This window comes from Pseudopodoces humilis, chromosome 5, assembly GCF_049639895.1.
Source record: "Pseudopodoces humilis isolate 2021_Gansu_Grassland_sample_001 chromosome 5, ASM4963989v1, whole genome shotgun sequence".
Classification (NCBI taxonomy): domain Eukaryota; kingdom Metazoa; phylum Chordata; class Aves; order Passeriformes; family Paridae; genus Pseudopodoces; species Pseudopodoces humilis.
In genome coordinates, this window is record NC_142204.1 from 27,594,236 (window position 1) to 27,618,196 (window position 23,961).

The 23,961-nt window shown below is 36.7% G+C and overlaps 1 protein-coding gene across 5 annotated transcripts in view; it reads left to right on the forward strand.

Moving 5' to 3' along the window:
* Nucleotides 1-23,961, forward strand: part of ANKS1B (ankyrin repeat and sterile alpha motif domain containing 1B) — a 412,516-nt gene that overhangs the window by 34,640 nt on the left and 353,915 nt on the right. For all 5 annotated transcript variants that reach the window (XM_088055377.1, XM_088055378.1, XM_088055379.1 and 2 more), the window contains exons 2-4: nt 9,568-9,648; nt 13,358-13,514; nt 21,687-21,983. In XM_088055377.1, the coding sequence (XP_087911503.1) occupies nt 9,568-9,648; nt 13,358-13,514; nt 21,687-21,983 (535 nt within the window). The remainder of the gene's footprint in view (nt 1-9,567; nt 9,649-13,357; nt 13,515-21,686; nt 21,984-23,961) is intronic.

Consider the following 23,961-nt stretch of genomic DNA (forward strand, 5'->3'; position numbering starts at 1 on the left):
TCTAACAGCATCCATATTCAAAAATCTTTGATGCAAATTGTTACTCTTCCCAGCACTCCTTCCAGTGCCAGAGCTTCAGGAATTTTTATTCCACTTAAACAAATGTCAGTAAGTGTTCCAGGATGCATAATTAATCATTTAGAGGTTTTAAAATCTCCTTTTCTAGTAAATATTGACTTTGCCTCTCTCTGATAAGAATGTGTTTAAAATTGCAAACACCATGAATTTATGATGGATGGGAATAGTGTGTTGGATCTCCAAAAATGAATTGTGGAAAAAACATTTTTCTTACTAAAGATTCAAGGTCAGCTGAATTAGGAAAAAGAATGGCTAAGGGAATATCTTTCCTAATAAAATATGTCATCATATCTGTATTCTTGAAAAAAAGAGAAATAGGACTTTGGTTCAGTTTATTTCTGATAAAAGTAATATTACAGTGGCTTTTTAAAATTTTTATTTTAATCTCAGCTAATTTTTTTTACAAAAGAAGGAGTCAGAATGGTCTTTCTGAGAATGTGCTTGGTTCTTCAAAAGAAAACAATGATGTGTATACTATACCTCAACATTCATGGTTATATTCATACATGTATTCCATATATGATTCCATTCATGTATGGAATCAAAAAATCATAGAATATGCTGAGTTGGAAAGGACCCAGAAGGGTCATCACGTCCAGCTCATAGCCTGCACAGCACCATCCCCGAGAGTCACACCCTGTGCCTGAGAGCATTGTGCAGACGCTCCCCGAGCTCTGTCAGGCTGGTGCTGTGACCACTGCCCTGGGGAGCCTGTTCAGTGCCCAAACACCCTCTGGGGGAAGAACCTGTTTCTAATACCCAACCTAAACCTCTCCTGACACAATTTCAGGCCATTCCCTTGTGTCCTGTCACAAGGGTCACCACAGAGATCAGTGCCTGCCCCTCCTCTTCCCATCATGAGGAAGTTGTAACTACAATGAGGTCTCTCCTCAGGTCTCCTCCAGGCTGAACAGACCAAGTGTCCTCACAGACACTTCCCCTCAAGGCCCTTCACCATCATTGTAGCTCTCCTTTGGTTGCTCTCTAATAGTTTTATATCATTCTTATTATTGTGGCACCCAAACCTGCACGCAGGACTCGAGGTGCACTAATGCAGAGTAGAATGGGACAAACAACTCAAACAACTGGCGAGTGAGTGTTTGATGTACTTGGAATCATGAGATATGCAAGGGCTTTCACAGTGCTTCAGAAGATTGATTTCTTTTGTGCTTATAGAAAAAAATAATGATTCTTTATGTAATTTCACTAAATATTAGTTGTCTGAAAAGAGTTGAAAAAACCCAGTATTTATTTATGAAGGGTGTTTAATATATGAATGTACCCTTAAGTATTGTATTCACACTGAAGAAATATATAGCCAAGGCAATTAGCCTTTCTCTATTATATAGCCTAATACTAAATAGCACAGTGAGCTGTGTTCCTGGTTAACCTTCATCTCTATATGATCAATCTATAGATCTTACACAAAGTGGCTAGGTCAGGTTCATAACAAATACTTAGAACCCAACTACCTCACACATTTTAGGGGGCCCAAAGCCATGATCCGATGGGTGTGGAGTTGCTCTTCATAGGAACAATTAATCTGATGCGCTGATCTTCAGAATTAGCCATGTGGTATTCTTTCGGATTGCTCAGATCACCTAAGATCATACATGGAGATACCATTGGCAATGGTTTTAGAACATGATTCACATTGCTTAAACATGAATGATTTTGCTTATTAAAGGTACTGCCTGCTAATCTCATTTTGAACGGTGTATTTTCATAATTTGTTGTTCAATTTGTTTCATAATAGTTGTTCTTACAGCGTTCTGCAGGATGATGCCAAATGAGAGGTAATGTTTTTTTCTGTCAGAATGACTGGGTTTTCAAGGACAGGACTCTGGATTGAATCCAAAGATCTGTCTGACTCATCGTTGACAAGTTGGAATTACTATGGTTCTTTGTGGACTAAGCAAAACCCCAGCTTGTCCCTATAGACAAGTGGAATACAGAGGAACACTTCTGTCATAACTGATGAAGGCTTCCTCTCTTTTAACCACTCCAGGCAAGTTGGTCTTGATTGTAAAAGTTAACCAGTACTACTCAGGAACATTTTGCTTTCTGAATATAGCCACAGTATTATGCAGCATACTCAGCCACTGTACTTTTAGATGAGTAGTCCATAAGGAATGATGAAGCCAGACTGGTGAGATAAAGGTCAAATGCAAAGTTACCTTATATATGACAGATTTTTTAAATAAAGCATAACTAATTGATTTCCTATTCCTGTGTGTGACATCATCCTGAAGTCAATGTGTTTCTCCTTTTGGTTTTTCATATTAACTGATTTTTTACAACATTTAAAGTGATGTAACTATTAAGACTATCAGGATAAAATTACATACCCTCAAGGGAAATTAATTGCAGCTGCAAGTAAATAAAGTTCTATCTCAGTTAAAATACTTCATGTGGCTTCTGTTCAGGTTTAGTTTATTTAGATTTTACCATACAGAGTATTTAATTGGAGAGACTGGGTGCTCATCAACATGTTTTTCTAGGTAGATTCTTTCCCAAACTGGGCATGCCTAAATTTGAATGTAGTTATGCATGTACAGACTGTCCAATCTGAAGAGTTGTAGGACATGCCTCCCAATGATCTCTGTCAACCATACAAGACCACTGGTTTCTCTAGTATTTTTAATATAGATCTCCAAAGTTGACTCACAAAATACTTAGTGAAACTTCAGCAGAAGCCTCCTGGTCATCTTTTGTTTTCCAAAATTTAACCTTCTCCTTGTCTCTCAGATGACATCACCTCCTTGATTGGTCTTAACTTCAGAGACCTACAGCCACACAACTGGCTCCCTCACCTCCTTTGCTGACTAATCCAGCTTGGTCTTCATTAGTAATCACACACTGTCTCCATGGACACATGTGGGTCCTCTGATCCAAGGTCTCCTTCCAGTTTATGGTATGCAGACCCTTGTTTGCTCATTTCCTGGCCAGACTGACATATATTCTCACTAACCCATCATCTCACTAAGGTGCAGGCAGTTTGGCCCTCATGCATGCACACAGGACAGAGGCCCTTGCCCGAGAAAATAGAATCAGGATTTAATAAGACTGAGTGCAGGACACAACCAGCCTATTGTGCTGCAGAACCAACTGTACACATGTGATCAACCCTTTTTGTCCCTCTATCCCTTATCCCTCTGTCTTCTCAAAACTTGTTCCTCCTCAAATCACCTAAATCCATCCCTTACCCCACCTTTGGTTCCTCCCCTAAATATCCCATCAGAAATCTTACTTAATCCACATGTCCTGTAGCCCTAGACAGTAGTGTCTCTCAGCTTGAAGTGTTCTCCAGCATTGTTTCATGTTGATGTGTGTCACCCCTGGGCAGTGAGGTGGAGGCTCTCACAGCAGTTTTGAGAGGGACCCCAACAAGGTGTGTCTTTCCCTGCTGTGGGGTTGTTGCCCTCTGCTGGATTTACATAGATGGGCTTTTAACGCACTGGTGGCACTTCTGTGGTGAGCTCCGGAGTAGTGGTGCTAGGGTATTACTTGGTTTGTCCACCTTCTGTTGTCCCTTTGTGCTCCTTTGTATATAAACAGGAGCTGTTTATTACATAACCTAACAAGTGAATAAGAATTTATGTCATTTCCAATTATCTCAGTACTATTCCAGCCTGTTCTTTGGGTACTTCACAATCGTAATGTCCTCATTTACAGGTTCTATAATTTCTTACCTCAGGAGTTCCTTTAAAGTTGTTTCTTAAGTCCTAACTCTATCAAAAGGTTTTTTGTAAAACCTTTTTCTTTCAATTACAATTCTTTATCCTGAGGCTATTCAAAGGATAAGGCCATATTGACTCTCTGTAAGACTCATCACAACTAAGTCTTTTCTGGATATCCAGGGCTTTGGTATCTCTATGTGTCTGGCTTTCTGCGTCTCCTCAGCCACACACCGACCTTCAGTCATTTATAATCAGCCTTTTCATAATTCTTTCCACTGGAGAAGCAATGGATGGCAGGTTGGACTAATGATGGTAGGGGTCTCATCATTCTCCAACCAAAAATACAGTTAGTAACAGCAAGAATGGTAGTGAGCAAGTATACTAGGTTATCTATTGGACATAAAGGTTATTTGCATACTTTGAAATGCTGCCACCCTACTCCCAAATTTTAGTCTGGGCAGATGTAGTCTGTTAAATCTGTCAGTGTTCATTTACCAGTGATATTTCACAACACTTGATAAACAATAATTACTGGTAAGATACTGTTTTTTGAGTCTCACGTTGTTGGACATAATCCCATTCTTCTACATGTTTTCTTAAATTACACTTCCATGCTTGTGTTATCACTGTAATGTTGATCCTCCTGTTTGCATATTTGGAAAAAGATCTTTTTCTAACCCACTGTTTTAGCTAGCTCTAAGTATAGTAATGAGTAAATGTTGTATACTAAATAATCAAACTCATAATATGTATTGCACTTGAGAGATCAAATAGAAATCATGAACTGAACAGATTCAGTATGGAAATAAGACAACTGTTTAGTGGAATTCTCCAGTTTTGCAGATTTACAGTAAGGCCAAGACTGTAAACAGATCAAAGTTAAAGAAAGCAAATGGAATAAGCTGCTTTAGAACCTGAACTTGAGTAACATCCTTAATCCATGAACAGTTGAATTTTGTTGTATTATTTATAATGAAACAACTAAACAACAGGAATCACATAGGAGATAAGCACATTCAAAGTTGAAATGTTTTTGAGTCACATTTCACACTGATACAACAAAAGTTCTTAATTGGAATTATATATACAATAAGCTTTAAGTATAAAATCAGTATTAATTGAATTGATAATAATTTGTCATTCCATTTATTTTTAATTAAAATAAAAATTATTATTTTGAGATTTTAATTCTCAGTTGCTTCATGCAACAGGTTTTTTGATACTGGAAAGAAGATCAAAGATAGCCTTACTCATAATATCATCTTCTATTTTCAGTTTAATACTTATAACTGCACCTGTTTGAAATTAATCCTAAAATACATTTTTCAATGTTTATTCCCCATGTACAGTTATTTATTAGGCTTTAAAATATGACTTTCTAAAAGGGTTTTGTCTCCACTGCTCCTAAAAGCAAATATTTAAATTTACTTTCTTTGAAGTAATTTGAAGATGTACCTCAAATTCAGCAAATGAGTGTTAATAATAGGTAAAACCATGCATGAAAAAGAAATACAAATTTTTATAGAATAATGTATCTGGCATAAAACTGGATTCTACCAAAGATGAATCCATAGAAAGAAAAAAATTCAAATTCACTAAAATGATACACTTCTATATTTGATAAGTAACATTATTAATATATAGGTTAGAGGAAGAGTTGTCAGCGTGGTATATTTGTGCATGAAATAGAGAATGGGAGCTATTTTTCTGCTGTTCACAATAAGTAATAGTATTATTATTATTTGTCTGAATCATGATACACGTTATTATGTAAAAGTTTGCATTTTCAAAATTCTCTGCAATACTGACCATGTACTCTGTATAAAGTGACTTAGCCCAACTGAACATGTGCATGAATGTAGGCAGAGTACTAATAAAGAGCCTGGCTGTGTGCTCAAAAGACTTTATTCAATGTGCTTCTGTCAGATTAACAAAAAGCATTGAAATTCTGGAGGATTTTGGCTGAGAACAAGATAAATTCCTGTAATATGTATTTATTCTGTGGAACACAGGAACAGTAAGAGGCTATGTAAATCTGAACTGGTGTTTGCCATTGACATCAATGGAAAGAGGATGAAGTTCAGAATGTCATGTCATCAGGCAGTTTTCCAAGATTTTTAAAAATTCTTATCATTGTTCACCAAAAATATTTTCCTTTCACCCTAGCAAAACTACCATATAAGGACCAGAAATATTTTTTGCATAGTCATGAAATAGTATAATGATAATGGAGTGATATAATGCAGATATATATACAGAGAGGAAATGCGATGCATATAGAAATTATGTGTTCCTTATAAGCATAGTTCTTGTACTGTTGATGGGGAATGTGTTTGTGGTGATTATCTGGAAAAAGCTTTTATTTCCTTGCTTTTCTGTTAATTTGTGTGTAACAACAGCCATTTCACAATTATTTCTTTCCAGAAAGCAACGCAAAATAAGAAATCAATCAACTAACCATCTTTTTATGTCATTTTCATGTTTCTTTGAAATACTACTCTTTATATGTAACTATTTAAGCAGATGGAAAAAAAAAAGAAAAACAATAGTAATTTTCTGACCAAGTAAAGAGTATTTTCAATTAATATTTGACATCACTTCATAAGATCAACATACTTTGTCCACAGTGAAAGTAGACTGTAAGGAGATCTTTCTGCTTTCAGCAATAATGTAGATAGTATAACAGACTTCTATTTATTTGTGCTTTACTTTGGCAAGATGTCACGGAAGAAACTAATTGATAATCATGTTTTAATTCATTGTTGAATGAACACTAATTTTTTGCACAAAAAGTAGTTTCAATTACTTTCTTAAAATACATTAAGTAATAGGAAGGTTTTAATTTACTGATGTACATAGGAAAACAGATTCCTAACTTACTAATGCATGCCCCATTAAGAAGTTTGATTACTGACTGCATCAAAGTATTAGAAGAAATATATTTTTGAGAACATTCAAAATTAATGATATTCTAAAGAACCGCTAATTTTCTGTCAACAAATATTCTTTTCTGAAGATTGAATGGTATTTGTTTTTTGTCAGATTCTCCTTAGTGTTGCTTTCACAGATGTTTTAATGCACAGATAAATCAATATATTTAATGATTCTTCACTTATCATATATGTTTATGATACTAAAGAAAGGATATTTAGGTTTTTCCTCAATCTCTATTCCACTTTTGTTTGAAGTCAAATGCTTTGTATGGAGCTTATAGACGACTGGACTTTTGTCCCGCTGTATTCTGATTGCCAGAGAAGAGCTTTAGCTGAAGCTGGGATTTTTAGCATGTAAAAATTTGTATTCAGACTGTCCAATTTGAATTTGATTCTCAGTTATTCAAGCATAGATATCCCATGTATATATATACTGGACCTGCATTCCTTTTGTAGGAAATAATGTTCCAATACTGTCGCAATCCAAGAGAGGATTTCTGCACTGGCCAAGGGATGAGTCCTGCAGCCGAGTCCTGCTCGTGCTTGCTGTGTTCTGTAGTTTGATAACCATGCTGTGATTTTGAGCATGTCTTTGTGTACCCTTTGGGAGCTGCCAGTGACTAGTCTGTCCATCCTGTCTTGGGTCTCTGAGTCATCAGCATATACTCATTGTCTTTTGTCCTTTGCCTCTCACCCACGCAACCTGCATGTCCTGAGGAGTTTCACATAAGTGCATTTATATATGCTTTAATAAAGTTTCAGAGCTGTTTTTTTATAAATCAGAATAGTTTCAGTTCAAAAATATTTCCTAAGATCAGAGTCAGGAAATACAACAATGTTTTAATTAATAAGTGGATTAAAGAAGAAAATTAGGAGAGAATGAATAAGTATTATCTTATGTGTCGAGTTTTGGTGAGAGGTTTTTGTTTTTAGTTTTTTTGTGGGTTTTTTATTCATGATGCCTAGCATATCATGAACAGTACATGAACTCTTGGATCCTTGCATTTTGAAAAAAAACAACCAACAGACAAATCCCAACAACTCTAAGTCAAAGCAAGCAAGCTATCAAAATCAAGTAAATTATGTTCTGGTTGGTAGTGTATTTTCTTTTTTGGTAATATTTAAAATCTTACTTTCTATACGCTTCTTATTTTCTTCATTCTCCTATAAGCTGGTATACATCAAAGGATGAAAATATAATTCAATAAATAAGACAATAATTGATAAACACTATGCAAAAGTATAAGGGAGGTTGTACCTTATCAATAAATAAAGATTTATTTCCTTCTAGTAGATAGAAAGCTTGGCCTTTGCATTACAAATAACATCTGTCTATCAGGAGCTATCTGTTCAGGAACTTAATTTTTACTATTCCATGAAGTTAAAATAATTTCCTTTAATTGAAAAGATTAGAGTGACTTTTCGTATCTGAAACTTGCCTTCTGTAGAAAAGAACATCTGTAGATGTCGGAGCAGATTTTCTAAAAAGCCTTTTTTTTTTTTTCTTCTTTGCACCCAAGAAAAGAATTCAATCCTGTTCTTCCAAGAAATTAAATTGCAGGGAGAGGTGAGGTACCCAGCATTATGTAGAATTATGCTCACTGCAGAACACAATGTTTCACACAAATAATTCTATATGCACACAGTATTACTTGGGGGGAAACAACTTCTTCAGTTTATGAGCTAATGAATCACTCCAGTACACACAATCAAAGAGAGACCAGTCTAGGTCAGTATTCCCTAGTGTGCATATATATATATATATATATAAATATATATTCCATTTTATGGGTAATAAAATACAGATTCAATAGTAAATAATTCTTAAAAATCACATATTAAGCATAATGTCATTTTACTAATGTAGATAATGAAAAATGTCAATATGAAAAATTCTTTTTACTTATTAGTTTCAAATTATTTTCTTTAAACTACAGCACTTGATTCTAATGTATGAAGTGAAATGAAATATGGCTTGCCAATGGATGTTTAGAACGGTATTAGAAACTAAAGAAAACAGACTGTAATTCAGGAGTCAAAATTTTGTACTCAGGAAGTTTTAATACTGTTACAGAAGAGTAAATTGCTTCTTTAAGGGATACAATCAGTTTTAAATGTAATCGGTTAGACAAAATAGCCGGCTAGTTCTCAACACACCTCTGTTATCCAATTTCCAGGGCTTGGTTTTGTTGTTGGTTTTGGTAGATTAGCACCCATGTTTTCCACTTTGAAACAAAATCTGTCCTTTACTGTTTTTTGAAGAGTCTGTAATAGATCATGAAACTGGTTAAACAGGATATGTAATGAAGTTGAATGTAAAATACAGAAAGATAACAAAATAGAATTTAATTAATTTATTTTTAAAGCCCTATCTAATTTATTTTAAGTATATAATCAGCTAAAGTGGGATCTAAAATATCAAGTTAAGTAAAAAGAATAAATTTCCTGTGCCTTTAAACAATTTGATTGGTTCCAACTAATCTGATGCTTGTTTGATTCTAGACTGACCTAAAGTCAATGATTACATACTTATGGAAAAGTAGTACAAAATCAGATGATAACCTCAGTGTAATTACCAGAATAATACAGGGAGAAGAGATCTAATTGAAATGACTATTCTGTCATTAGTCTTTGAGTCTGCCCTATATACAGTTCATGACTCATATATAGATGGATGTGTAAAATTATTTTTATAAATAAATTATATTGCTATCAAGATGACATTTGCTATTTTAACTTTCTTTCAAGGTAATTAATCTCTTAAAGTTTTATCACACTTGTTGCAGAGATCTTTAGATTATTTGTAGATTAAATTTCTGACACTTCTGTACTTGTCAAGCCAAAAAATTAACTTCACAATTTTTCTGTATTTGCAGCATCTGGCGAGGACCAAACATAAACTGCACTGACAGTTCAGGTTATACTGCTTTACATCATGCAGCTTTAAATGGACACAAGTAAGTGCCTCACATTTAGTTTTTATGTAGAATGGTATTTAACTATGTAATGCAAGAAAATACATCATAGTGATTTGTACCAAAAATTGGCAAACCCTGACTTTTTAAAAAAGCCTTCTTTCCAATGGAATATATTAATATAAGATGTTTTGACACTGTCCTCAGTATTAATAATTAACAATATTAATAATGACAAATGAGAAATGTTTAAAACTATTGATTCTATACTGCTTCTTCCAAATTCTTCCTCAGTTTTGGGGAAATTTAGCATTGTTACTGCTAGTCTTGGCTCTAGTGTTTTTCCAAAGCTGGGAAATCACAGCAGAAAATATTGTGTTATGTTTCTGTGTGTATGTACATATGTATAGAGTGTGAACATTTCAGAAAGCAATTTTGTGAAACAGAACAGTAGAGATTAATTGTTATCAAAGCAAAAGTAACATGAAAAAAAATATTTAGTAATTATACACTTGAAAGCAGGAAAAAGAAGGATCTTTTCACTAAAGAAAGTTTTGACATAAAGCTTTGGTTTAATCCTCTGTGGAAGGTAAGGAATTGATCCAAACTCAGCTGAAATTAAGAGTGATTTGTATGAATTTTAATGTGATTTTGGACTATCCATAAAATACCACATATATATATAATTATTATGTGTTTAGTTTACACATTGCACAATTTTTGCATCCTTCTAAGGATAAATTAAAATTTTAGGATGTGCTTCAATTGTATTCTAGAAAGGTGCCTATTTTCTTTAGGATGGATTAATCTTTTGATGAATATGGGACATTTTTTCTAAATAAATATGTGAAGTAAACTCTTGAACCAGATATTGTGCATTTTCCAAAGTTTCAGCTGTGTGGGAAGGTTCAGAATAATCCTTTAATATATTTTTATCTCCATGAAATTAGGTCTAAGTTCTTATTATGGTCTGTTAAACTCAGCATTTTTGTTCATGATTTATGGATTGTTTCTAGTGCTATTGCTAATTTTTGACTGACCAAACCCCAAGCACTGGCTTGCAAAGATTGCTGGTTTTAAATAGATGAAAACTGGGTTTAGTGTATTTAATACTGGCAATAAAATAATAGTTACACAGAAAGTTAAAAATATTGCTGTATAAACATTGAAACTATCAGAGGTTTCAAGTGAATCCTAGCAATATAAAGTATCAAATCCCAAAACATACAAAAGCCAAATGATGATTTCAGATTTAGTATTGACCAAACTTTTTCTGAGGACAGGGAGGACTTAAAAATGTGGATTTATGTACAGCAGCAGATATAACTACAGCCTTCGAAAAGTGCAATGTTGGCTGCTATGACCCTGTACACTCACAGCAGGATAAGTAGCAGTAACTGACATCACAATTATACCTTCTTATATTAAAGTAAACTGAAATACATAATGAGATATTTTGTGATAAATCATGAGGGTTTCAGGACCTGTTATCCAAGCCATTATACTGGTCCTGCTGCAACGGTAGCATGGTCAGCAAGAGAATTGGACAGACACCTGGTGATTCTAATTTTATTAGTCATCACAAATAAAAAATAAATTACTTTACACTCTATTTGAGTTTTCAAACTTGATATTCAAAATCAAAACGGCATACAATCATTTGACACAAGAATCTTCCCACTTAGGAGAAGTTCCTGTCCTTTAAAAACTTCTGGGATTTTAATTTTTCCCACTTTACACTAGGTTGAACCTGAGGGATTTCAAAGTTTTTCAAGAAAAGTAAGAACATAAGAATTTGTGGCTGAGATACTTTTTGGACACCATTGTTCAAATCCTTGCTTGATCACTGTGTGTGATGAATTCCCTCCTCCTTGGTTATTCTGGGATAATTTTCTTTCCTTGGGAAACTATTCAGCTTTATCTAAGTAATTAAATCATATCTGGGGCAGACACTGGAATCTCAGTCTCCCTAAGTAATTTCACTTATCCCAGTAATGTTACTGGGCTAAGGACTTTGAGTCTCCTCCTCTCTGAAATGTATTTGCACAAAATGAAAAAGTTCTGCCAAAGTACTATAGAAGTCTCACCCTAGATAAGTGTAATGGGTTAGGGCATTCTTGAAGGATGAATGAGATGCATGTTCCATTTTGTAGCTTGAATCTCACAATAGACTCTCCCCAAAAATTCCTGTTTGTTTTTATCTCTAGATTTCATCTGTGCAGGGCTTTTCTACTGACTTTCTTCCACAAAGTTCAATTTATGCTTCCTCTGTTTGGTCTTCCTTTCAGATGAACTGCTGTGTACGTCTAGCTCTCATTGGACCCTTTACTGCAAAACTAACTATTATTTAATAGGAAGTCTCTCAAACCTTACGTGTACTAAAAAGTTTCCCTCAGGAGTCCCTTTTCTGGAACTTTTTGTGTATCAGAAGTCTTTCTGTAGTGGAGCTGCTCTTTCTTGGCCTTTCTCATGGTATTTGACCTTGTCAGGAGTAACCAAAATCCAGCTTAAATTTTCCTCAAAGCTTTGATGAGATGACTCCAGTATCTTTTGAAGTCAGCTGGGAGTTTCTTTTGACCTGGATATATTCCCTCATAAATTGCCACATTTTTCTTTCAGTATGCAATTAAATAAGATTCCTTCAAGGTTGGAAGAATAATTGCCTTAGATTTATCTTCTGTCTTAATTTGTAGTCAATTTTGTAGTCATTTTTGGTCATAATATAGGCTACATTGAGCTCCCTCCCCTCACTGATTTTTTGAGCCAGATCAGTAATTCAGTGTTTCCATGTTTGTAAAAAGTGTGCATAGAACTGCCCACACTGGATCATAGATTATCTTAGCTTAATAACTAGTGAGACCTGACTGTGTCAAATTATGAGACTACAACTGCAGCCATAAGACAGAATTTATTTACTTTCTGACATACTTGGTAATGTTATCATACCACACAGCTGATTTTTATGTTTAGCTTTTGAAGTTAAGTACAGGAGACTGCTTAAAAATCAGGGATGCAATATACCAACTTATGCTAATCTTTCACTTAATGTATGGTAAGCCACACCAAAAGTGCTGAAAGGAATATAAAGAGAATTGAAATGGCAATAAGTCACTTTTCTCCTCACTGCTACAAGGCAGCTGAATGTGGGAAATGAAAATAGAAGCAGTTATTTCACAGAAGTTATACATAGAAGCTATTTCAAATACCTAGCTAGATCATCATTAAATTGTTTCCTAACTATCTTTGAGATAATGCCTGAAAGAAGAGGAAAAACTATTACTTAAGCCTACGGTAAATTATCCTCTTGTCATCATGCCTCCAGAATTCAGCAGTGATGGGGCCAAGAGTATTTCTCTGCCTTTAGTGCCTTGGGGGACATGCTCAGGTTCTAGATGGGAAAATTCTAAAAATTATTCTGTGACCAGGTGATCCTATTGAAAGAAACAGATTCAGAAAGCAGATGATAATATTGTTGATGGTATTCATAAGTAGCAAGAATCATTACAATTAATAGCATTTTGTCTGTGTTTTACTATTTAATTTTCAGAAATTATTATATTAATAATCAATTAATTAATTAAACAATATTATTATAGTCTTCACTCTTTGTATGTAGATGTTTCACTTGAGGTACAGGTTTGGGTTTTTTTTCTATTTTCCATTATAAAAATATTGGTAATATGTATGTTCATGTAAAAACTTAATAAAATTAGCTTCCTGTCCATTTTTAGATTTACCTCCTGTTTTCCAGGGATATAGTTCTCAAATTACTTCAGTATGAAGCATCAACTAATGTAGCAGATAATAAAGGTTACTTTCCTATTCACTTGGCTGCTTGGAGAGGAGATGTAGATATTGTGAAGATTCTCATCCATCATGGACCATCACACTCCAGAGTGAATGAACAGGTGAAGTGATAAAAAATATTTATGTGCATCATCAGAAAAAAAACCTGCACATATTCTTTAGGTCTAAACAATTTATAGAAGTTGAAAAAGTCTATTTTCCATTGTTTCAGTAATTTCTTCTCCAATATTGATAAAATCTTCCATTATAAACATACCAGATACATTTCTTCTGGGTAGACACTGACCTAAAGAATATTAGATTAAAAAAGTATGGAAAAAACTTCTGTTTGTTTTGGAAAAATCGCATGAAGAAATACTCTAACTATGCATCTTTTCTATATGGTTGTAAATTTGCACAAACTTTGTGGTTTTTTTACTATATTAGATATTAGTTCCTGAAAACCTTGGAGATAAAATTAATGTCCTTGGAATATTTTAAGAGTACTGTAAATTAACAGATAGATATCCAGAGGTAAATCAAAAACCAGATGGATTGCATGGATTCATGTGCAGCAGAAAGGACACATAAAAAGACCAAGAAAAGTTATAAGAGTATTACAGTGTGTAAGGGCAGTATAAGCATGTTGCATTCTGCTGTCAAACATATGGTACACCTTCTGTTTTTATTCTGTATATTCTTACATGGTCCATTCATAGGATTAGTATTTAGAAATAGAAAGAAGCTGATTAAAATTTGACACCATCTAGGCTGACCTGCTAAAGAACTGGAAGTAGGCTGTGAAATACAGATAGTAACTGTTAAGCAATTGCATTTGTTGGGGTGGTCAGTTGGAATGTGAAGGTGGGAGTCATCTCCTAATTCAGATCTAAGCTGTAATGTCTATATTGCTTGCATGTGCACCTCTTGGTTCCACAGAGGTCTTGTCTGTGTAATCACAGAAGCCAACAAGGCTATTCAGATGACTGAAAGGAGGATTCAAGTGTCCAAACACAGAAATGCAGTACCTTCTGAGACCCTGCACTAACTGAGACATCTGCATGGGCCCGAGAGTGTGACAGAGGGTGTTCAGAATTTCCAGGTCCTTGTGGAGTGGGTGGTAAGGTCCAGGTATGGTACCACCTGGCACCCCACAGCACCTCAAATGGCAAAGTGCAATCCAACAAATTAATTGTCCTCTCAGTGCCTACATTAGTGTGGCCAGAAGGCAGACTGTGAAAAGATAAGAAATGTGAGACCTAGATTACAAACACTTAACCAGTGAGAGATGCCATGCTTTGAGTAATCTATTCGATCTCTGAAGTTATGCACCTAGCCACTGGAATCCATACAATAACTAGGATATGTATATCAAGTATTAGTGCAGAAAATATAGGAAAATAAAGTAATAAAATATGTCCATGTGACAGTTTTCTGGGAAATCCTGTAATACTCTGACACATTCTAGAAAAAAAACAAAACTCAAAATTTGTCATTCTGTGATTTCAGTTTCAGATTAACATAATTATCCAACTTTCTCATTCTCATCAGCTGTCTTATGTAGGATGAAACCAGTTGAACTGTAGGATTACCTTTTGTCAAGGAGAGGTTTTTTACAGTTTTATTTATGCACCAAAACAAAAAGCAACTGTTGGATTGTAAGTCACGCATTTGCTTGAAGACATGACGTATATTCTACTGACAGAATACTGGAAGCCGTGTAGAAACTTCAGAGAGGGTGAGAGTGAAAAAGATATTTCAGTAAGATTAGAAAGAGAAACATAAATTCAAACCCACTTCTCCCCAATCCCACATGTACCTCCAGACTTCTAGAATACTGTCAAACTTGATTAGGTGTGCTGTATCTGGTTTGGTCACTGGAGCAAATAAGCAGGGATACCCTGGTACTTCTATATGCCAGTGACTCAAGAAAGATCCTCAGATGTCCTCCTGTTTATGCATTTAACCCAAAAACGTGTGAGCAATTCTCACAATAAATGTTGCATCTTAAGTCTTGTAAGAGAATCTTAATCATATTAAACTTTGAACTCATGCATACAGAGTTTTTCTGACCTTATAAATTCCTTGGTGTTCCACTCTAGACAATGGCCAGGTTTAGTATGTGGACTACTTTGCTGGCACCTACTTTCCTCTGCTAATTAGCACTGTACGCAGGAGAATATTCTCTGTATCCCAGGAAGAGGGAAATGTCGTGTTGTTATAGAGCCACCACCACCCACGTATCCTCAAATAACGCCTGAGAGGCATCCTCACCCTGATGCCTGGTGTACATTCATATGAGCCTGTAGGATTCTGAGGCTTTTGCTTATTTGCAGAGAGGCTCTCTAAGGTAGGTGACTCCACAAAGCTCTCATAACTTCTCTCTGGAGCTGAAGCTATGGCTTGTAAGAAATCCTGGACTACTTTTCTTTCCTTTCTCTTCTGATAGTTGGAGATAAGGACATCCATTTTCCATTACACTTTTTCACCACGGCAAACAGTGCACTCAAGTCAGATGTTTTTCCTCTGATTTTGTTGTGGTTTTTCTGTTTGTTTGTTGGGTTTTTTGTAGAGATCACATTAAGATGTAATTGTTTGCATTTTAAGAAAATAATTTTCTTCATGATTTTAAAATTATTGCAACTAATTTGTAACAGATTTTTGTTTTCATCTATCTGATGGAAATCCTATGTGAAAGTAATGCTTCTAAATACTTACGTGAAAAAAATGAACAACCGAACAAAGAAATAAATGACAGGTTCATGATGCATAAATGTATATTACATGAAATAATGGATTTTATGTGGTATATTTTAAATTGATCAAACTGCATTCTACACTTTCAAAATGCAGTAAAGTAGCACCATAGCATCATATCCAACCATATCCAGCATATAAAGCTCTGAATGCCCCCTGCTGTTCCTATTACATAAAATTGGAAGAAATAGTAAAGAGACAAACAGTTAAATGACAATTATATTGTGGGGGTGGTGGAATGTAGACTGGCAACTCTACACACAAAGAACAGTTACAGCATAACAATTAAAAAAGAAGAATTCTATCCCTGTTTAATGTAGGAGTCTTGACAGGTGTGGTGTGTTTTAAATCATAAAATATGATGACATTGCAAAAATATGTTTAACTTCATTGATGAAGATTTAAAATTATGTAAATTTTAAACTGAATTAAGATAGTATGAGATCAAGATTTGTTAATTGATAATACCAAATAAAATAAAAAGGTATGCTGTTAATAGTCAAACTACTTACATATTTATTTATGTAAGGACATCTAGATAGCTAAAACATTTATTGTGGCAACTTTCATCATAAAATTGCATAATCAATAACAAATCCTAATCTGTGAAAAAATGGTTAATTATCAGCCACATATAGGTCAATAAGTAGTATTTGGTTTTTTCACAGGAAAAAATGTGAATAACATCAGGGATAAATAGAAATATATATTATTAAATACAAATAAAATATATTCCAATTTTATATATATATATGCATACAGAATATGAATTGTGAAAATTTTACAGGGAAAAATGCAAACACTTCTGAAATTTTTATGGATTCGATGTGCTGTAGAATTTGCCTCTACCTCAAATTGTAGTTGCCACAAAACCCACCCACATTTCTTTAAAGCTGTTCAACAATTCTTCTGAAATGTGAAGAAAAAGAGTTCAGGACGCATTAATTTGATGTAAACACCTAAATTTCAACGTATTGCTAATTTCTCCACATCATCCAAATGAAACACATATATGTTTCTCTCAGTGACACCTCAGGGCTTCCAGTTCCAAAATAGCCTGCAAACACAGTATTTTTCAAACTAATTTGCTTTTACCCTTCAATTAATTTGAGACTAGTGGATGAATTTCAGAGTTTCCCTTGCAAGTCTTACTGTACTTTCATTTGAAGAAAAAAAGTTGCACATGCAACTTCTGATTTAAGCCAATTGCAAGAATAAATTGGAATTTTTTTTTTTTCAAAGTAGTCAACCATATTGCATTACTTTTTTATATTGTTTACATAAGTAAAAGTGAATTTCAATGGGAAGTCAGTAGATTTGATTTTGATTAACACTGAATAATTTGCAGATAAACTTCTTCTATTTTTTCAGAATTATTAACTTCTTGGTGGAAGTTCTCAGGAAATTGTCTTCCTGATTTAATACATAAAGTAAGACCATCCTGAGGTCATTCCTTTCTCTGTCTTGCATTTATTTATTCACTTCTTTTTTCTCCATTTAATTTTTTAGTTATTAAAGTCTTAATTTTTGTGTTGTTTTTCCTCTAGTTGACTACATTTGAGTATATTCAGCATATTAATAGATATTTCCAAAATCTCCCATTGTTCCCTCCTTCTTTAATTTAAACTAAAATTCTCATTTCATAACTGAGAAAATAGCAAAAAGCTTTTTGTAACAAATCTTTTGTTCGCTTACTTTACATTGGGATTATGTGACAAAGAAATGGCTCAGTGATTTAGGAAGTCTCCTTTTTCAAGTTCAGCATCAAAACTCTTCGATAAATAAAAGAGGTGAGCATCCTTTGGAAAGGTCTGTTAAATCACTCCTGGAGTTATTATTGCTTGTACAGTACTTGCATGGACTTTAGGAGATTTAAAACTTGCTTGTCAAAAAAAAAATAAAAAAAGGACTACACAACTATGCAATAAATGTCCTGAATTTACCCACAGTTTAATAGTGGCTTCACAAGGGCCTATATAATATTCATGATAGCCATTCATTTTCTTGATACTTCCTGTACTTCTTCACTATCAGACTGCCAAGCTACAATAACTGTCTCTATAATGTATTTGCTAATCTGCCCTCTAATGAATAGACCTCAAGATACGCTGTACATTTTGCAGTGGCACACATCCTTAGCAGCTAAATGATGTAGCACAGCCTGAAATACTGATGAGATGCAGAGCTGTGAAGGCACAATTCAGTTTGCAGCCACACCAGCCTGAGTTCTGGCTGTATGTGGAAGAGAAGAGATTCAGAGAAAGGCTACAAAAGGTCAGGATTATGCCCACAAAAAGGCCCTTGTAACAAATAATGAAGAAAATTTTTAAAAGGTAAAAAGCTGAATCATAGAATGCTTTCCTTATTTCTGAACAAGGTCTTTTGGACATAAGAGTAGCTATTTTAATAATAAAAATATTATTAGAGAATATTAGAGACTTTCTTAATACTATGTTTGCATAATATTGGTCTACTCTTTTTACCTTACATTTTGTATGTCTTTAGTTGGTTCTTATTTCTTGATCTTTCTTTTTCTAGAACCATTCAGTCATACAATCTGTCTTGTAGTTGCTAATATATCATGAATATCTGAAATTTCTATGAGGATTCTAGTCTTTTTCATCAGCACTTGATGTATTATTTAGTCCTTGGATATCAAATTTAAAGCTCTAATTACAGAATAGTAATTCGCATGCAGATACTTTATAGCTGATTACCTGTTCATTTGCAATGACTGTTAACACATAAACTTTCTGTACTCAAGAAACAATTGTATATGCTTGGAACTGAAAATACAGGCAACAGCACCAAATTATTACCAATTTATTGGAGAATTTTTTGTCACATCTTTAAATTATTGCTTCAGAACAGTATGTGGCTTTAGAGATACGAAGACAAACTACCTTAAAAACAATAGTCCTCTCCTCTCCTCTCCTCTCCTCTCCTCTCCTCTCCTCTCCTCTCCTCTCCTCTCCTCTCCTCTCCTCTCCTCTCCTCTCCTCTCCTCTCCTCTCCTCTCCTCTCCTCTCCTCTCCTCTCCTCTCCTCTCCTCTCCTCTCCTCTCCTCTCCTCTCCTCTCCTCTCCTCTCCTCTCCTCTCCTCTCCTCTCCTCTCCTCTCCTCTCCTCTCCTCTCCTCTCCTCTCCTCTCCTCTCCTCGAGTCTCCTCTCCTCGAGTCTCCTCGAGTCTCCTCTCCTCGAGTCTCCTCTCCTCGAGTCTCCTCTCCTCGAGTCTCCTCGAGTCTCCTCTCCTCGAGTCTCCTCTCCTCGAGTCTCCTCGAGTCTCCTCTCCTCGAGTCTCCTCTCCTCGAGTCTCCTCTCCTCGAGTCTCCTCTCCTCGAGTCTCCCCGGGTCTCCTCTCCTCGAGTCTCCTCTCCTCGAGTCTCCTCTCCTCGAGTCTCCTCTCCCCTCCCCTCCCCTCCCCTCCCCTCCCCTCCCCTCCCCGAATGTCAATATAGTTACACATATAACTTTTGTGTAACTATTTCCATTAGATATATAAATACAGTAACTGTAGGCAAAAATTACCATAGTGGTCCATTTTGTGTGCAATTATCTGATTTTCATACTTAATTGTACACCAAATCAGGCTGCAATTGCCTGTTCATCTAGCTGTCCATGAAATATTAAAAAATTAAAAATAAATGTTAATAAACTTTGCTTGTGATTTGTGGGCATACAACTGTACATAAGAAAATTGCTTTGCCCAGTCCTATATAAAAGATATATTAGAAGTCACTAGAGCACAAAAAGCTTGTTTCAGGTAGTTGATAAAACATTGCAGCAATATAGTATTGTGACAGTATATATATTTTAATCTGAATTTCTGGTCTGTATAATAAAGAAAGCCCACATGGTAGTCTGAATAATGCACAATGATCTAAATACTTACCAGTCATCAAGCCATGTCTGCCCGTGGAAGCTTCTCACTTTCCACCTGGATGTTCTCCAGCCTCTGCGTTGCAGTTTAGCAGGAAACACATTCCAGTCTCTCAGATCTTGTGTGGTGTTGCAGACACCCCATGAGTTTGACTGCAACATTGATTTACCTGAATGTATTGATCTGTCTCTTCTCTTTCCCAAGTTCATCTGAGTCATCTTAGATTGCAAGAGATGAAAATGACAGCAATGCTGTTAAAACCACAAACCCAAGATTTGAGTTCTGGGTTACAGAATTAGAAACATCATTACCAAAAAATAGATCTTCCCTTTTTCTCCTTTCTAGTTTTTACTGTGCAACATGGATATTCTTATCCTAGCTAGCTTTTGAGTAAGAGTCCAAGGCCTCATTTCTCTGAATCTCTGACTCTTTCTGTCTTTCAAAAAACAATTGTTTTTTTCTGTTTTCAGTTCTCTATCCCCTGAACTTTCTTCAGCTTCATGAGAAATAGAACTATGGGTTCAGATTTATCACTTTTTGTTCCTTTAGAATGATATCTCTACCCTTCTTTAGTATCTTTCCTGAATATACATTAAATTATTTATAATAATAATATAAAATAAATAAAATAAGCACATTAGCTTCTTGGTTTTGTACTTTTACATTAGTAAACTGTCACAACATTTTATAAATAATTTATCAGAAGAGGCATTCAATGTACATACTTCTGCAATTTATAGAGTCTAGTGTATTTTAAAGCTTTGTAAACTCTACATGTGATATATTAATAATATAGATGACATATGGAATTCAGAGAGCTCAATAAACTATTTCTTTCCTCTTTGCCTGAAGTTATTTGTCTCTTTGGTACCGCAAGTATACAGACATGACTGGAAGAAAACAATTTAAAAATATGATCCTTATTCTCAATACTTATTATTAAGTTTATTGAGTAATGTTTTTGGAAACACTTGGAGGTGGGGTCATTGTTTTATAAAGCAAAAACCTGTTCAGTCCACAGCATACACATACTCACATGCCTTAGAACACATACATAATTCTCCCTGGAGTCTTGAGAAGACCAACAGCTTAAGTGATTTGCTAAGTCTTTCTACAGGTGCTGTTTTGTCTTCCAAGTTTTTATTGTTGTCTGGATAGTAACTTTGTATAGTGATACGTGAAACTAACCTTGTGCCTGATACATTTGCATTGCATAGTTTTTCTCTGTAATTCTATTTCTCTAATAACAAACAGCTATGGTACAAAACCAGCAAAAGCAAGAAGAGAGACTTCACTGTCAGAGTATTTTTAAGAGAAGGACTCAATCATAATTTCAGGAACAGCTGAATCAAGGAAGGTTACAGATTTTGGCATATCATGAGCTACAAGGTTTTGAGGGACATGTTGTTAAAATGGATTGGGAGCAATGTAGACACGTAGGGAGCTCATCTGCTTGAAAGCCACAAGCTTTACAAGACAAGTATTAATGTGTTATTATTAAAATTTCAGTGGAGTAATTTTGAAGCATTTAACATACATTACCATACATTATATTACAAACCCTGCCTCTAGTGATCTCATGGAGGCATTTATAGTTACTGAGCATTTCTATTGTGGATTAAACATGAATTTCTGAAGCTTTTGGGTTTTTTTTAACAGAACAATGAAAATGAAACAGCACTGCATTGTGCAGCTCAGTACGGTCATTCAGAAGTTGTTGCTGTTCTGCTAGAAGAGCTGACAGACCCCACAATAAGAAACAACAAACTGGAAACACCTCTGGATCTGGCAGCACTTTATGGACGTCTGCGTGTTGTAAAAATGATCATCAAAGCATATCCAAACCTGATGAACTGTAATACAAGAAAACACACCCCTTTGCATCTTGCTGCTCGTAATGGCCACAAAGCTGTCGTACAGGTGCTTCTGGAGGCTGGAATGGATGTCAGCTGCCAAGTTAGTGTGTAATTCCTTCCTTCCTTCCTTCCTTCCTTCCTTCCTTCCTTCCTTCCTTCCTTCCTTCCTTCCTTCCTTCCTTCCTTCCTTCCGCCACTTCCGCCACTTCCGCCACTTCCGCCACTTCCGCCACTTCCGCCACTTCCGCCACTTCCGCCACTTCCTTCCTTCCGCCACTTCCGCCACTTCCGCCACTTCCGCCACTTCCGCCACTTCCTTCCGCCACTTCCTTCCGCCACTTCCTTCCGCCACTTCCTTCCTTCCGCCACTTCCATCCTTCCTTCCGCCACTTCCTTCCTTCCACCACTTCCTTCCTTCCGCCACTTCCTTCCTTCCGCCACTTCCTTCCTTCCTTCCTTCCGCCACTTCCTTCCTTCCGCCACTTCCTTCCTTCCTTCCGCCACTTCCTTCCTTCCGCCACTTCCTTCCTTCTGCCACTTCCTTCCTTCCTTCCTTCCTTCCTTCCTTCCTTCCTTCCTTCCTTCCTTCCTTCCTTCCTTCCTTCCTTCCTTCCTTCCTTCCTTCCTTCCTTCCTTCCTTCCTTCCTTCCTTCCTTCCTTCCGCCACTTCCTTCCGCCACTTCCTTCCGCCACTTCCTTCCGCCACTTCCTTCCGCCACTTCCTTCCGCCACTTCCTTCCGCCACTTCCTTCCTTCCGCCACTTCCTTCCTTCCGCCACTTCCTTCCTTCCGCCACTTCCTTCCTTCCTTCCTTCCGCCACTTCCTTCCGCCACTTCCTTCCGCCACTTCCTTCCTTCCGCCACTTCCTTCCTTCCGCCACTTCCTTCCTTCCGCCACTTCCTTCCTTCCTTCCTTCCGCCACTTCCTTCCTTCCTTCCGCCACTTCCTTCCTTCCTTCCTTCCTTCCTTCCTTCCTTCCTTCCTTCCTTCCTTCCTTCCTTCCTTCCTTCCTTCCTTCCTTCCTTCCTTCCTTCCGCCACTTCCTTCCTTCCTTCCTTCCGCCACTTCCTTCCTTCCTTCCTTCCTTCCTTCCTTCCTTCCTTCCTTCCTTCCTTCCTTCCTTCCTTCCTTCCTTCCTTCCTTCCTTCCTTCCTTCCGCCACTTCCTTCCTTCCTTCCTTCCTTCCTTCCTTCCTTCCTTCCTTCCTTCCTTCCTTCCTTCCTTCCTTCCTTCCTTCCTTCCTTCCTTCCTTCCTTCCTTCCTTCCGCCACTTCCTTCCGCCACTTCCTTCCGCCACTTCCTTCCGCCACTTCCTTCCGCCACTTCCTTCCGCCACTTCCTTCCGCCACTTCCTTCCGCCACTTCCTTCCTTCCGCCACTTCCTTCCGCCACTTCCTTCCGCCACTTCCTTCCGCCACTTCCTTCCTTCCGCCACTTCCTTCCGCCACTTCCTTCCTTCCTTCCTTCCTTCCGCCACTTCCTTCCTTCCTTCCTTCCTTCCTTCCTTCCTTCCTTCCTTCCTTCCTTCCTTCCTTCCTTCCTTCCTTCCTTCCTTCCTTCCTTCCTTCCTTCCTTCCTTCCTTCCTTCCTTCCTTCCTTCCTTCCTTCCTTCCTTCCGCCCCTTCCTTCCTTCCTTCCGCCCCTTCCTTCCTTCCTTCCTTCCTTCCTTCCTTCCTTCCTTCCTTCCTTCCTTCCTTCCTTCCTTCCTTCCTTCCTTCCGCCACTTCCTTCCTTCCGCCACTTCCTTCCTTCCGCCACTTCCTTCCTTCCGCCACTTCCTTCCTTCCGCCACTTCCTTCCTTCCTTCCGCCACTTCCTTCCGCCACTTCCTTCCGCCACTTCCTTCCGCCACTTCCTTCCTTCCTTCCGCCACTTCCTTCCTTCCTTCCGCCACTTCCTTCCTTCCTTCCTTCCGCCACTTCCTTCCTTCCGCCACTTCCTTCCGCCACTTCCTTCCGCCACTTCCTTCCTTCCGCCACTTCCTTCCTTCCGCCACTTCCTTCCTTCCTTCCTTCCTTCCTTCCTTCCTTCCTTCCTTCCTTCCTTCCTTCCTTCCTTCCTTCCTTCCTTCCTTCCT